Below are 13,553 nucleotides of genomic sequence, written 5' to 3'. Positions count from 1 at the left end.
TGTAGATGTTGTTTAGTTTTTAACGCTAATACTTTTCCAAAATATATATTTCCGGTTTTTCTAAAAAACTAATATTGTTATTCAAATTAATATTAATAATGTAACGTGATTAAACTTTGACATTTCTCAGTTCAAGGGCGTATCAAGAAGATCCTACTTCACTAAAAACTCAACAGTGATTATAAGAAACAAGTTTCCGCGATGATTTCGATGACCTACCGCGAAGCTGTCAGTCGTAGTGCGTATTTACAAACAAACACACATAGACGATTATTTAGAAAATATCAAACGCGAGTGCAAGTGACATGAAAGTAACAAAATGAACGGGAAAAGTGAAAACGGTATAGAACTTACTAAAACAAATAAAAACGATAAAGAAACCAATGGAAATGGAGCTGCTAAAAAGCCAAAAGAACCAGTGACTTTTAGAGTCTTGATAAAAAGATTTTTTACCTTCTTCACTGTGGAACCTTTCCTACTATGCTACATTATACCTATAGCCGTATCAGGATTAGCAGTACAGAAGCTGAACTTGGAAAAAGCCTGTCGTGTTGACTTAAATCTAACTGAAGAGATTTGTCTATCAGCAGTGAGCGGGGAAGTCAATCCGAACGACACTTTTGGTCTGGCTGCTCAATTGAATGCCACTAAACTAGTTGCAGATATGACGGCTTGGCAAGGTCCATTGCAAAGCGCTTTTCCTGCCATTATTATATTGAATGTTGGAGCATGGAGCGATAAGACAGGCAACAGAAAGGCGCTAATGCTCCTACCTGTAATAGGTGAAATTATTTCTTCATGCGGTTTGCTCCTAACAACATATATGTTCCTAGATTGGCCTTTATGGGTTACTGCGCTGATAGAAGCATTACCTTCATTAACGGGAGGCTATTCAATCGCGTTGATGGGTTCATACAGTTACATAGCAGATCTAACGACTGTAGAATCAAGAACATTCAGGATTGGATTGGTCGGAATTATTGTAACACTAGGAATACCTTTTGGTACATCAATTAGTGGTTATTTGACAGAAGCTGTTGGTTATTATGGAATATTTTCAATCAATTTGGGATTGTATCTCTTAGGGTTTATCTACACTTACTTCAGGATCAAGAATGTTAGGACTGTGAAGTTGGAAGGAACTTTAGTCCAAAAAGTGTTAGATTTCATTCACCCAAGGAATGTTTGGGATACTGTGTCATTGCTGTTTTTGTCTCGAGGAAAGCAGTTGGCGAAAATTCTTCTTGTGATTTGTGCACACATTGTTATCATGGGACCGGTATTCGGTAAGGTTTATTTACTTCTTTTAATCTCTTACATTTCCTAATCTTCATCTGTTTACTTTTTTACTTCATTTAGCCTTTTGATTTTCTGTTTCAATGAAGTGTTACGAAGGTGTTATTGTTTATCACCAGTAAATAAGGAAGTTTTGATTTAAAATCTTAATTGTTCTGCCAATAATCGATGTTGTATTCAACAAACAACTAAATAACAGAAGTTATAATTGTCCCAATTATTGTCTGACTTTGTTTATCTTAATTTATCAAACGATATTATTATGTTTACAATCCTTGAGAGTAAATTGCTTTTTTTCAGGTGAAACGTCTGTTCTTTTCCTGTATGTTTTGACCAAGTTTAGTATGAGCGTCGTCGACTTCAGTTTATTTAGTACCTACTCAATATTGATGGGCACTGCAGGTGAGATAATATAATCATGTTTACTCTATAAGTTGTATTATTAAATGAGAACTTGTTAATACCAGTTTTCAACAACCTCTCCTAGATTGGAAGGAACCCAAAGGTTATTTAAGTGACACCTACATATTTTAAGTGCTACGTCACGCTTTATAACTTTTAATTAAATGATGGTTTAGGGGCAGTTGTTGAAAGCGGCCAAAAGTTAAATAACACCCTGATTTTTCTTCGTACACTATATTTGTACCTGTTGTACTATCATAGACGTTAAAGATTAATATATTAACAAATACCTTGGTATTCCTTGCCGCAGTTATTTTTTGTGGGATAACAAAATGGTAAACATTAGGTTACTATCTGTAGCTAATGAGACTTACCAATACATTTTTACTGTAAAATGTTACTGAGATACGCTTGGAAATCTACAAAAATCTGCTGAGCTCTTCCTTCGCTGCCAATTCGAACTTTGGAAGTGAGCTCAATTGCATTCTCACCTGTCATTAGTCGAGATTATCCTCACAACCAATGACATGGCGAACCGCGATCGACTTCACTTCAACTTTTTGAATTGAAACTCACAGAATATCCTTCTTACGGTGTGAATGCATGGTTAGCAACAGCTAAGCATTTTGAAATGTAAAGACTTTAGCAGGAAACTAATCTTAGTCTCATTGTTCGTTGCCATTCAGGTGAGGTAATTAATTACATTCATAATTGATCTAGTATTATGTAATACAGTTGATTTGAAATGCAACCTACGTATAAGATGAGGTAAAGCGGTTAGTTATTACATATTATTGAAGTGGATTATACTTTTTCTATGATAATCAACTAGAAGGTACTAAGCCGTACTAACGTCATAGTCATTATACCTAATCATTAACATCATCTATGAGTTTCAACGCAATCCATGTAATAAAGGTACTTCGATACGTAAAGAATTATAATATAAATGTGGTTTTTGACATGCACCTCTACAATTGTAGAAATAAAAAAATGGAAATTTTAAGTGTTTGGCGCCATGCTTTGGCGCAAAAGGGCCGGATTTATACCACTGCCTCACAGAAAACCGAGGTAAAACAACGCTTGTGTTTTATTCTATTGTGTGAGTGAGGTTACTGGAGCTTCAATTCCCTTCCCAACCCCTGATTCTCCAACAACCCTTAAATTCCTAACCCCCAAAAGGCCAGCTTCTTACTTGTATCGTCTCTGGTGTTTTGAATGTCCATAGACGGGGGCGATTGCTTACCATCAAGTGATCCGTGTGCTTGTGTACCGGCTTACACCATAAAAAAAGTTCAATTAGTTGATAAGGACATACGCTTAACAACTATTTTTTTATCCAAATAACAACAACGCTGCCACGAAGCCTGTTAGTGCCTTTAAATACATATACTTTGTTGTATCTCAATTTAATATAATTATAAAAATGTTAACTGGATCTGTAGCAACTTGGCAATGTATTCATAAGTTAATAATTTTGCACGCCGTAAGGCAAAATGTATCGGGACTATACATACCTAAATAACATCATATCTGTACCTACATTTTATGCAAATAAATGATTTCTATTACAGAACAAAGTATGATTTCATTTTCAGTACATTAAACAATGAGATTAACAAAATCCTTGTTATTTCAGGCCTGTGTATCATAATACATATGTACATTACCAGTTAATATAGGCTCGAGGGCTATTGAAATAATTTTCATTGTAATAACAATATCATTATTATTGGGTTTTTGCTTAATGTTCCTCTCAAATTAGATACTGAGCTTCATCGAACCGCAAAATGAGTAGAAGAATACTTGGACAGATTGTTTTTTTTATTTATGTGAGTTCTTGTGGAAATGAGATTTTTTTATGGTATAAGTCCATAAACGAGCAGACGGATCACCTGATGGTTAGCAATCGTCGCCGCCTATGGACACCCGAAATACCAGAGGAGTTAGAAGTGTATTGCCGGCCTTTTTGTTAAGAATTTAAGGGCTGTTGGGGAATCGAAGATTGGGAAGATTAGAAAGGGGGTGATTGGGCCTCCTCACAAAACGAAACATAACGCAAGCGTTGTTTCACATCGGTTTTCTGTGAGGCCGTGATATCACTCTGGTCGAGCCGGCCCATTTCTGCTTAAACGTGGCTAAGAAAAATTTAATCGACCAAATAGTTTTCAATGCAATCGAACACATACGAAAGTTAGATATTTCATTGTTTTTTTTTAATATAAGTCTGAATATTATATAGAACAGTATATCTTAAAATTTGTTAAAAACATACATTTATAATATTAGAAAGTTCCGATTTGCCATATATAATCGTATTAATCACTTCCATATTTGGTATAGCACCTGGCTTTTATAGACAGACAACCATATTTGTCGATTTACTTTAGCAGGTCTGCCCACGTCTCCTTCAATCATTTCTACTCTCTCTTTTCCATTGATATCATCTGATCCTAGCTAAATATGATCTTACACTGATTAGTTAGTACTTACATATATATCTATTAAGATATGTTTTAAGTGTGGGAGAGCCATGCTTCGACACGAATGGGCCGGTTCAACCGGAGTAATACCACAGTCTCTAAGAAAACCGACGTGAAACAACGCTAGCGTCCTTCCCATTTTTCTAAATCTCCGATTCTCCAACAACTCTGAAACTCCTGACCCTTATAAGGCAGACAACGCACTTGTAACGCTTCTGGTGTTTCGGATGTTCATGAGCGGCGGCGGTTGCTTACAGATCCGTCTGCTCGTTTACAGGCTTATACCATAAAAAATATCTATAATTTAACAATACCAACAGAAGTCCTAAGAAATTGTTGTGAATTAAATTCTTGCCCAATCAAGTAATCATTTCGTGTAATCACGGAATTCCTTGCTTGTTCTTCCCTTTACAAACCATTTAGCATTTATCTCAAAGATTAAGTAATGGATATAATCACCTTAACAATGATTTTACAATGGCTTTGCCACTGTGACACGATTATTGTAATAATTATCATATCATCCTTAAGTGTCAATTCTTTCCTTTTTTCAATTGCATCCTTTCGATTATCCATTCAGCACCAAGTTCTGATTTCAATTAACTAGATAGCCAACAGTCAGTGACAATGTATAATTTAGAATTCTAGATACAGTCTTATGAAACAGTGTAGGCTATGTGGTGATAGCAGGGTAGAACACAATAGTTGTCACCACCCCTAGAGTATTATAGGTATTCTTTTCGGGAGAACCGTAGGATGAAACTAAGGGACTACACACTTGAGAACTGAGTAGAAGAGGTCTCCGATAAACTATAAACCTGAATCTTTTAAGCTCTCCAAACCGCCTTTTTTTGAGGGATAAAATCGTCCAATAATGACTTCTCCCGCCCTGGGCGAAGTAAGAAGGGAGTGTCAGACTCTTACTGACTAAAATCACCCCTTTCCTACTCCTTTTTTTCGAACCATAACCCTGGTAACCCGCTAGGTAGTTCGCAGCTCCAAATCTCCAAACCGCGCGACAAACTTAGAGAACATAGCTAAACCCTTCACGTAGAGGAAGCCCATAGTCCAATTGAGGCAGGAGTGGACTGTTTCCAAAAGTGATTGGCAATTAATAATAATTATATCATCTTTTTATTCCAGGATCAGCAGTAGCTGTTACACTGTTCAGCAAAATTATGAAGATGCATGATACTTTACTGGGGATTATCGCCACTGCTTGCAAAACTGTTTCTGCCTTCGTGTATGGGTTGGCTCCGACCAGGAATTGGCTGTTTACTGCTCCAGCCTTTGATTTCTTTGGAAACTCGGGCGCTATCGCCATTAGATCTCTTGGCACTAAAGTTGTGGGGGCAGAAAAAGTTGGTGAGTCTTTTGGTTTACTTATTTTTTGTATAATGGAGATATTTTTATTGTTCTATATAGAAGAGCATTCATTAAAATTATCCGACAAATTGAGAACGTCTTCCTTGTTGAAGTTGGTAAATATCTGAAATGTTGAAGTATTAAAGCAAGTAGATAATTAAATAAAACAAAAAATTATAACATCACTTTACTTAAATTTTAAACCCCTTGAAAAATACGTTTACGAAAAATATTACAACGATTATGAGCTGAAGTTGAAAAGTTGTATAATAAAAACATAAGAATTCATGATAAAACTTAGGTTTCGAATTCGAATTAAAATTTTCTAGTACTTATACCGTGTTGAAACTAAAGATTATACTTATACATTTTTAGATAAAATAAAGAACCCTTTAGTCTAAACTAAATATCAAAAATGTGATTTTAAATATCTGAAAGATAAAATAATTTCGAAATTATTTTATGAATATTTCAAATGCTGCTCTAGAGCAATGTTGTTACAAAAATGCGTCTACTAAAGTTATCATTATAAAGATTTCGATATAACATAATTATATTTTTTTAACAGAACACCATAACTTTTATGTGATGACGAAAGTACAATTGACCAATTTAAAAGTGGACCCGCCATAAGTTTATTTTAATACATTCATCCCGGATGAATTTTGAACTGTTACAGAAATTTGTACTGTTACAGATAAGGCCCTATAATACATTTAATTTAAAATCACTACATAGTATAAAACAAAGTCGCTATTTCTGTCATGTTGTATGTCCCTATGAACGCTTAAATCTTTAAAACTACGCAACGGATTTTGATGCGGTTTTTTTTTAATAGATAGAGTTACTCATGAGGAAGGTTTTAATGTATAATATATCACCATTGCACCCATGCGAAGCTGGGGCGGGTCGCTAGTAAGTATTATAAAGCTATACTTCTTTGTTATCTTCTTCGCAATGTCTTTCTTACTACTTCCTTTTCTACAGTATAAATACTCGTATTTTGACCGATGACCATAGCGGATACAATCCCAAACATCATATTAAAATTAACCACAAGACATAATGATAGAATAACTATTTCAATACAAAAACAGTTTGTAAAAAATATAAAGGAATGTCAAGCGTAGGCGGCTCCATTATTTTGGGGGAAACCGGACCAAAGATGAATAAGTAGATATTGTGAACAGTGTAAAATAAATGTATCTTATTCAATGCATATTGTGTAATCTAATTAAACTACTTCCTCCATTAAATCTTTAGTAATACATATAGTAGACCTTGTTGGTCTGTTTGTTTGTTTGAACGCACTAATCTCCTGCACTACAGAACTGATTTTTTTTTTTGATATTGTTTTTATCGAAGAAGACTACAAAACGCTATGAACAATAAGAGCCGAAGCGAGTAGCATAAGATATTATGCAGATAAATAAGTTTCCAATAGGTATAGTTCGACTGTACCATTTTGTAAAATATAGTTTTTATTTTTGTGGGCGTAATATAGGCTTTTCAACCCCACTCTCCTACGGAATTCTTGCGGGGTACCCCACTAGTGAAAAACATGTGCAATAACCAAATACATATATCCTTACAGAATTTAAAAAATGGAAGGAACTTATGTTATACTTTTTATAATAGTCTGATGTCAGCGTCAAGGTGTGTGAGACTTTATGACTATTAATATAATATTATCCACTTATTTACAAACCGGATTCTATGAGAGATCAAGCAAAACATAATTTGATAGAAAAAAAAAACTAATTATGTTTGTTCATCTTCTTCTTTGTAAAAGGTTAACCGAACTAGTATATGCCCATGGCATTTGACCATGTGTTTCATTCCGTAAGTATGGGAGTTACATATAAACTTATGGGTTTTGCTATAATTACCTAGAAGTATTTTACAATGAATAATGTAATGAAATACCTCATCGGCCGGCCTCATCTAGTCATTTAAGAGATTGACGTGTAAATGAGTTACATTGTATTTGCAAAAATAACAATCATTTATCACTTAATAAAAATGAATAGCTAAAATGTTTCTATGAAATCAAATATTTACATATCAGCAGCCAGTACCTATTATTTCTTTTCTTGGTCACGTTTTGACGAAATTTAATAGATATGTATGTATGTATGTTTATTTAATAATATGTTCATCAAAACGCCTTTAGATGTTTTAATCGTATTTTGATTAGGACCTGATATTTTACAGCAAACAAAATCATGTTTTTGTTACTCGAAAATGCTGTTAATAATTTGCTAAATATACGCGACTTGGAGGAATGTTGTTTTATCAAAAAAGCCTTATGGTTATGCTTATACCTTAGCTTTGTGGTTTATTAATTACATAAATATGTATTAGCTTTTCGCCTACGGATTTGTTTGTCTATTCAAAAGAAATAGGTGATAGCCTATTATCATTATTTAGCTTCCTAACACTTTATAAAAAAACTCCTTTTAAAACATACCTATTCCTTATTTCTAAGTAAAATACCAGCTTTATTCGTTACCTAAATGTACGCTACGTTCTGAATTCTTGCTCCAACAAAGCGCAGCGGACATTGCACAGTTATGTGAAGGAATTTTAACCTTTGCACTAGTAAATTGCATTTTGCTAGAAATGTACGTATGTAGGTCCTGTCCACCTTATATTAGTTACAAGGTGGGCAACTGCTGAAAATATTTGTGGGACAGCGAAATTTAGAAACTACAGTAAAAAATGTCCAGAGGCCTTAGTACGAGTTTGTTTTACGTTTAACGAGATCGAAACGTCAGCGCGTTCGGTGCTCTGATTGGTTGTAACATTCGCGCCGGCCAATCAAAGCGCAGAATGCGCTCTCGTTTCGTTTTCGTTCGACGTAAAGCAAACTTATACTAAGGGTACAGATTTTAAAGTGTAATTATTAAATCTAACAGAGTTTAAGAAATTTTTACTCGATCAGACTAGGCTGAAACAAAAACAAACTAAATCTGTTTGATGTCCATTGAAGATTTAATGCTTTTCAAGCTTTTGAGTATTAATAGTCATTCACCGTTTATTTGTGTTATCTACTTCTGTAACAAACACATTTTCTTGCGGTCTTTGTGCGCCAAGAAAATATAGAAAAGCGATCTTTAAATACCTGGCTTAATAGCTGACGATACGACCCATTATCGAAATCAATTTGAAGCGCCCTCATTCATTGGCCTGCACTCAACTAATTGCTCATTTATCTATCAATTTGGTTGAATAAATCTTGCTTTGCTTCGAAACTGATTAGTATCTTGATTGTACAAGATAATGATGTTTGAGAGGGCATTTTCTTTCACTGATATGTGGTAAAAGACTGATTTTAAATGGCGTTTTTTGTTATTTTAAATCGACTTTAAAATGAAAGAGGTTCTCAATATGGTTGATATTTTTTTCAAGATAATAAAATAAATACTACGGCTTTAGTTTTTAAAAATATAATCTTGAGAATTCGATAAATATCCTTGGGAAATTCCTTGTCCTGTACCATTCGGCACTCTGATTGGTTGGTTTATTCGAACCAGCCAATCAGAGCTCCGAACGCGCTCTCGTTTCAACTACTCTAAACTTAAAGCAAACTCGTACTAATAGCACTGAGTAACGAGCTTAAAAACTACGTAACTTGTGCTAAAATTCTATGAAACCTAACTGAGCAAAGCACACACAAAACCACAATGATTATTTTTAAAACTAACTTAGCAACTGACTAAATACCATTTTAATCTTATTTCAGGTAAAATTTGTTCGCTAATTGGGTTCATTGAGACCTTAATACCGGTGGTATACACACCGCTGTACAGTAAGCTGTTCTCCAACACGGTGGGCACACTACCAGGGGCCGTGTACATGCTGGGAGGTGTTATGACCATACCTGCGTTCTTGATATTCATGTGAGTATATGTATTATACATGGTGATTAGTGTTTGTGATTATGTACAGTCGGTAAAGTCATTTAGTATGTAGGTAACAAAATGTAAATTGATTCAGATTCAGATAGATGTGGTAGACTAATTTTGGTTTGCATCAATATTAACTATTCTGTGATAGAATTAAACATAAATTAAAAAATCCATACGACGTATATTGGCTATATTGTACTTAATATATTATATGCTAAAAGATTTAGGTAACTCTTATGAAACATCGATTAAAATAAATACTCTATAACTTAAATAAACATGGTCCTAGGTGACTAGTATTTTTTTTGTCAGTAAGAGTCTGACATTTTCTCGCCTTACCCAAGGCGGAAGATGCCAGCAAAAACTATTTAATAAACATACGAACAGTTGAACGTAATTCCTAAACAAAAATGAATAAATGACTTACTACTTAAAGCATTAACTGTCAAAAGAAAATTGTAGAAGGTAAATCCTCCAACAAACAAACATAAAACCATTTCCAACATAACATCTAACTTCAAACAAAAATCAATTGATTGCTCTTAAAAAAAAAGAACTCAAATGTTATAAAAGGTCGAGGCTGTTTTCAATCACGTAATCAGTATTATACATGTTGGAATTTTGCCCAGTGTGCGGTTTCGTCGGGCGGTCGATGACAATGTGCACTGTGCTCACGTTACTCTAAATTGATCACGTTGCTGGGCAAAGGCCGGCCTCATGGTCTTTGGCTGTGGATTTCTAATTATATGTGTGTTTTTATAAGGATTTGAGGTTATATATGTGTGTTGTGCAGGGAGGCAGATGGTGATACTATTGATGGGTTTAATTGAGAATGTGACGGAACTTATTATAAAAGAGAATTTTAAAAAACTTGACAATGTAGAGAATTGTATGATCATTACTGGATTATGGAGTTCATAAAAACGATACAAATTATGCCCATAAAAACTTGGCAGACTATTCATTTTCCAACGACTTCCTTATAGTTCTAAATGAACTTCTAAATTTGAATTCTCAGTATGAAAATAATTACTACTTCGTTGAAATAATATTACAATATATGTGATACGATTTCTTGATTTTAGCCTTTATATTATACTCTTTTAAATCTATAGGTATTCTACCTTCAAGAAAAGAATATTTGTGTTAATACACGGTATTTCATATTATTAATCATTTACTCTACACATTAAAATAAAAAATAAACTCACAAATATATTTATTCTATTTCCAGAATCCTGTTCATAATGCACAGACGAGAAGAAAGAGATACAGTGAAGAATCCGACAGAGAAAGAAATGCATGCGCATGACAATGACATCACAGCTTTGTAGCAATAACAACGTAACTTAAAACTTAAGTAATTTTTAAGTACATATTTACAGACACAGCACATCAAAATACCCTAGACTGTCAAAAAGATTTTCATCTTTATTGCAAAGAATTTAAGGTTGATATTTTAATTATGATATTTTACAGAATAGGATAGTTTGATGTGCTAGTGTCTACACCTTAGATGTTAGTGATAGTTTGGTTAAGAAGATTATGTGGACACATTGATCCAGTGTATCAGAAATAGTAGTAAAGTACTAATACAGGGTTAAATTGTCATACCTTAGATTCTATAAGAAAAACAGCTTTCAGTTTGGCACTGGAGTCGGTGACTGACAATGGAGTTTTAAATTCTCTTACAACATTTACAAGTTTATTTTTATATATATCTTTTATTTATTATTTTCACAATTACAAACATGCCTTTACATTTATAGGGTGTAAACGGAAAGCTGAAAGTATGTATTCCAAAAAAAGAATTACCTACATGTTTATTTTATGTAATAATAATCAACTGCTTTAGTCTGATATTTCCAATAACGATTCAAATTTTAAAATAAAGAAGTATCGTTTTTCGGAAGCGTTCTGTTTACACCCTGTATAGAATGGGTCATTAGGAAAACTTGTTGATTGTACATTTCTAGATGTCTTATTCTTAGCATACTTCTGCCTGTCGCTGTAGCAGACGCGAATTGCTAAGATTGGTTTAAATATGCCCGTAAAATATCAAGAGATGCAATTGCAAGAATTTTGTTAAATTCTTGTAATATTAGATCATCACCATTGTATTTAAGTTTGTGATAGACCTGCCTATATATTTTTAATAATAATAAAACTATTTATAAGAATAGTATATTACCAAAATTGCCATACTTTACATAAACATGACAAACAAGTTTGAAAAACCTGTGAGATTAATAATAGATCTATATTATATAATACGTAGGTAATTTAAAATGTTAACGTTGAATAATAAAGTAATAAATATTTTATAGGTTAAGGCCTTTTTCTTTAGTTCACATTTACTATTTTAATTTAGACTAGCTTTTGCCCGCGACTTCGTAAATCGCGTGGAATAGTGACTTCCGGCAAATTTTTGGTTTTAACCACATAGTTCCCGATCTCGCGACTCTTCAAAAATGAGATGTGGAAGATATTCTATCTTCAAAAATCAACATAATGAGCTCTGCGTTTGAATTTAATCTTATGTATACTCACCCCACCAGTACCATACTATAAATACCAACCCCAAACTGTCCTTGAAAACTCATTGTATAAGCTATATTTTGATCGAGCCATTCTCACTGACAAAACCACCCATTACAATAGACCAGACATCACGCTCATTGATAAGGCCAACAAAACTGCACAAATAATAGACATAGCCATACCGAACACACATAATCTACAAAACACTATAGCAGAAAAACTTTCTAAGTATACGGACCTAAAAATTGAAATTTCAAGAATGTGGCGACTTAACAATGTCGCTATCATCCCCATTGTTCTTTCAACAACAGGTGTAATCCCTAAACAACTCCATCAATCAATAAAAACACTCGATCTACCCCCTTACATATATCAAAGTCTTCAAAAAGCCGCTATTTTAAACACATGCCGTATAGTCAGAAAATTCCTAAACGAATCAGATAATTCCTCATACACCCAAACCCAAAATTAGACAACATCCATAAGGGTTAACACTTGGCTTCGTACCAAATTTCAACCCTCAAATCCGTCAAATAGTTGCGGAGATTAATGGTATAAGAAACAAAAAACGTAATTCTTTAATTTGACATAACTAGTATATTTATGAATAGTATATTACATGAAACATTGCACTAAATGTAAATTTAAGCATCCCACAACATATTCGTGAAAACCGCATCCAACTCGGATCAGCCGTTTCTGAGATTAACGCGCACAGACGAACAGACAAACAGACAAACAGACAAACAGACAAAAAATTTAATTACATTTTTGGGTTCGACATCGACATAACAATAACCCCTGCTATTTTTTTTATTTTTATTTTCAATGTACAGACAGCACTTTTCTACGATTTTATTATATGTATAGATATAGATGTAATTTTTGTCTCTTTTCTATGTACGAAGACAAAAGAAGCAGCATACATACCTAGATTATTTAATGCTGATAATGGGCAAAGGGGTTCTTTAACGAAGTATGGAAGAACATTGAGAATATTAAGTAATCATTATGCGTGCACAAAGCGAATTGCGGGATTGCGGATTTCAAACTTATAATAATTTGTCATCATCCCGGTTTCATTACGATGTTTTCTTTCTGTCATCATCATCATCAGCCTATTCTCTTTCTGTACTATTCAGTATGTCGAATTCAATTTAAATTAAATTAAATAACAAAAGAGAGCCTATGCATTATTATAAAATAAAGCAAAAATGCATGAATTATCATCAAAGTAATATTGGGAGCCCACTGAAAATCTGAAAATTATGTTGTCTTTGCATCAAATTAAGTTTGAAATTCAAACAGGGCTCATACATACAGCGTAGATTTCAATGATTTACAAGGCCAAAGATATATAATATGTATCAAGCAATCACCCAGCGTGTCACCCCAATAATGTAAGTGTTACGTGACATCGCATCGATGCAGTTGCCAAAACAACTGGTTCTGATAGAAATATTGAGCTGCAATGCAAGTTTCAACTAAAGTTATGATTCATCTAACGTGATTAGAAATGCATTTTGTTAATTTTCGATTAGGTGGAGAATAAGTC

The 13,553-nt window shown here is 33.7% G+C and overlaps 1 protein-coding gene across 1 annotated transcript; it reads left to right on the top strand.

The window, feature by feature from the left end:
* Nucleotides 1-206: 206 nt before the first annotated feature.
* On the top strand, nucleotides 207-11,783 carry LOC118265959 (proton-coupled folate transporter-like). The gene is made up of 5 exons (XM_035579271.2): nucleotides 207-1,286; nucleotides 1,597-1,698; nucleotides 5,325-5,546; nucleotides 9,292-9,448; nucleotides 10,692-11,783. Exons 1-5 carry the CDS (start codon nucleotides 320-322, stop codon nucleotides 10,789-10,791), a joined length of 1,548 nt encoding a protein of 515 aa, XP_035435164.2. The 5' UTR covers nucleotides 207-319; the 3' UTR covers nucleotides 10,792-11,783.
* Nucleotides 11,784-13,553: the final 1,770 nt, after the last annotated feature.

The sequence above is a fragment of the Spodoptera frugiperda genome, chromosome 7 (genome assembly GCF_023101765.2).
Source record: "Spodoptera frugiperda isolate SF20-4 chromosome 7, AGI-APGP_CSIRO_Sfru_2.0, whole genome shotgun sequence".
In the NCBI taxonomy this organism is placed as follows: domain Eukaryota; kingdom Metazoa; phylum Arthropoda; class Insecta; order Lepidoptera; family Noctuidae; genus Spodoptera; species Spodoptera frugiperda.
Note: the sequence above shows the minus strand (reverse complement) of the source record. Positions and strands in the feature narration are given on the sequence as shown.

What these genes read in the sequence shown, in the direction of transcription:
- LOC118265959 (XM_035579271.2), top strand. Translation starts at nt 320, where the DNA reads ATGAACGGGAAAAGTGAAAACGGTATAGAACTTACTAAAACAAATAAA. An exon ending in AATATTGATGGGCACTGCAG is followed by an intron (nt 1,699 to 5,324) that starts GTGAGATAATAT and finishes TTTTTATTCCAG; the next exon opens with GATCAGCAGTAGCTGTTACA. An exon ending in TGTGGGGGCAGAAAAAGTTG is followed by an intron (nt 5,547 to 9,291) that starts GTGAGTCTTTTG and finishes ATCTTATTTCAG; the next exon opens with GTAAAATTTGTTCGCTAATT.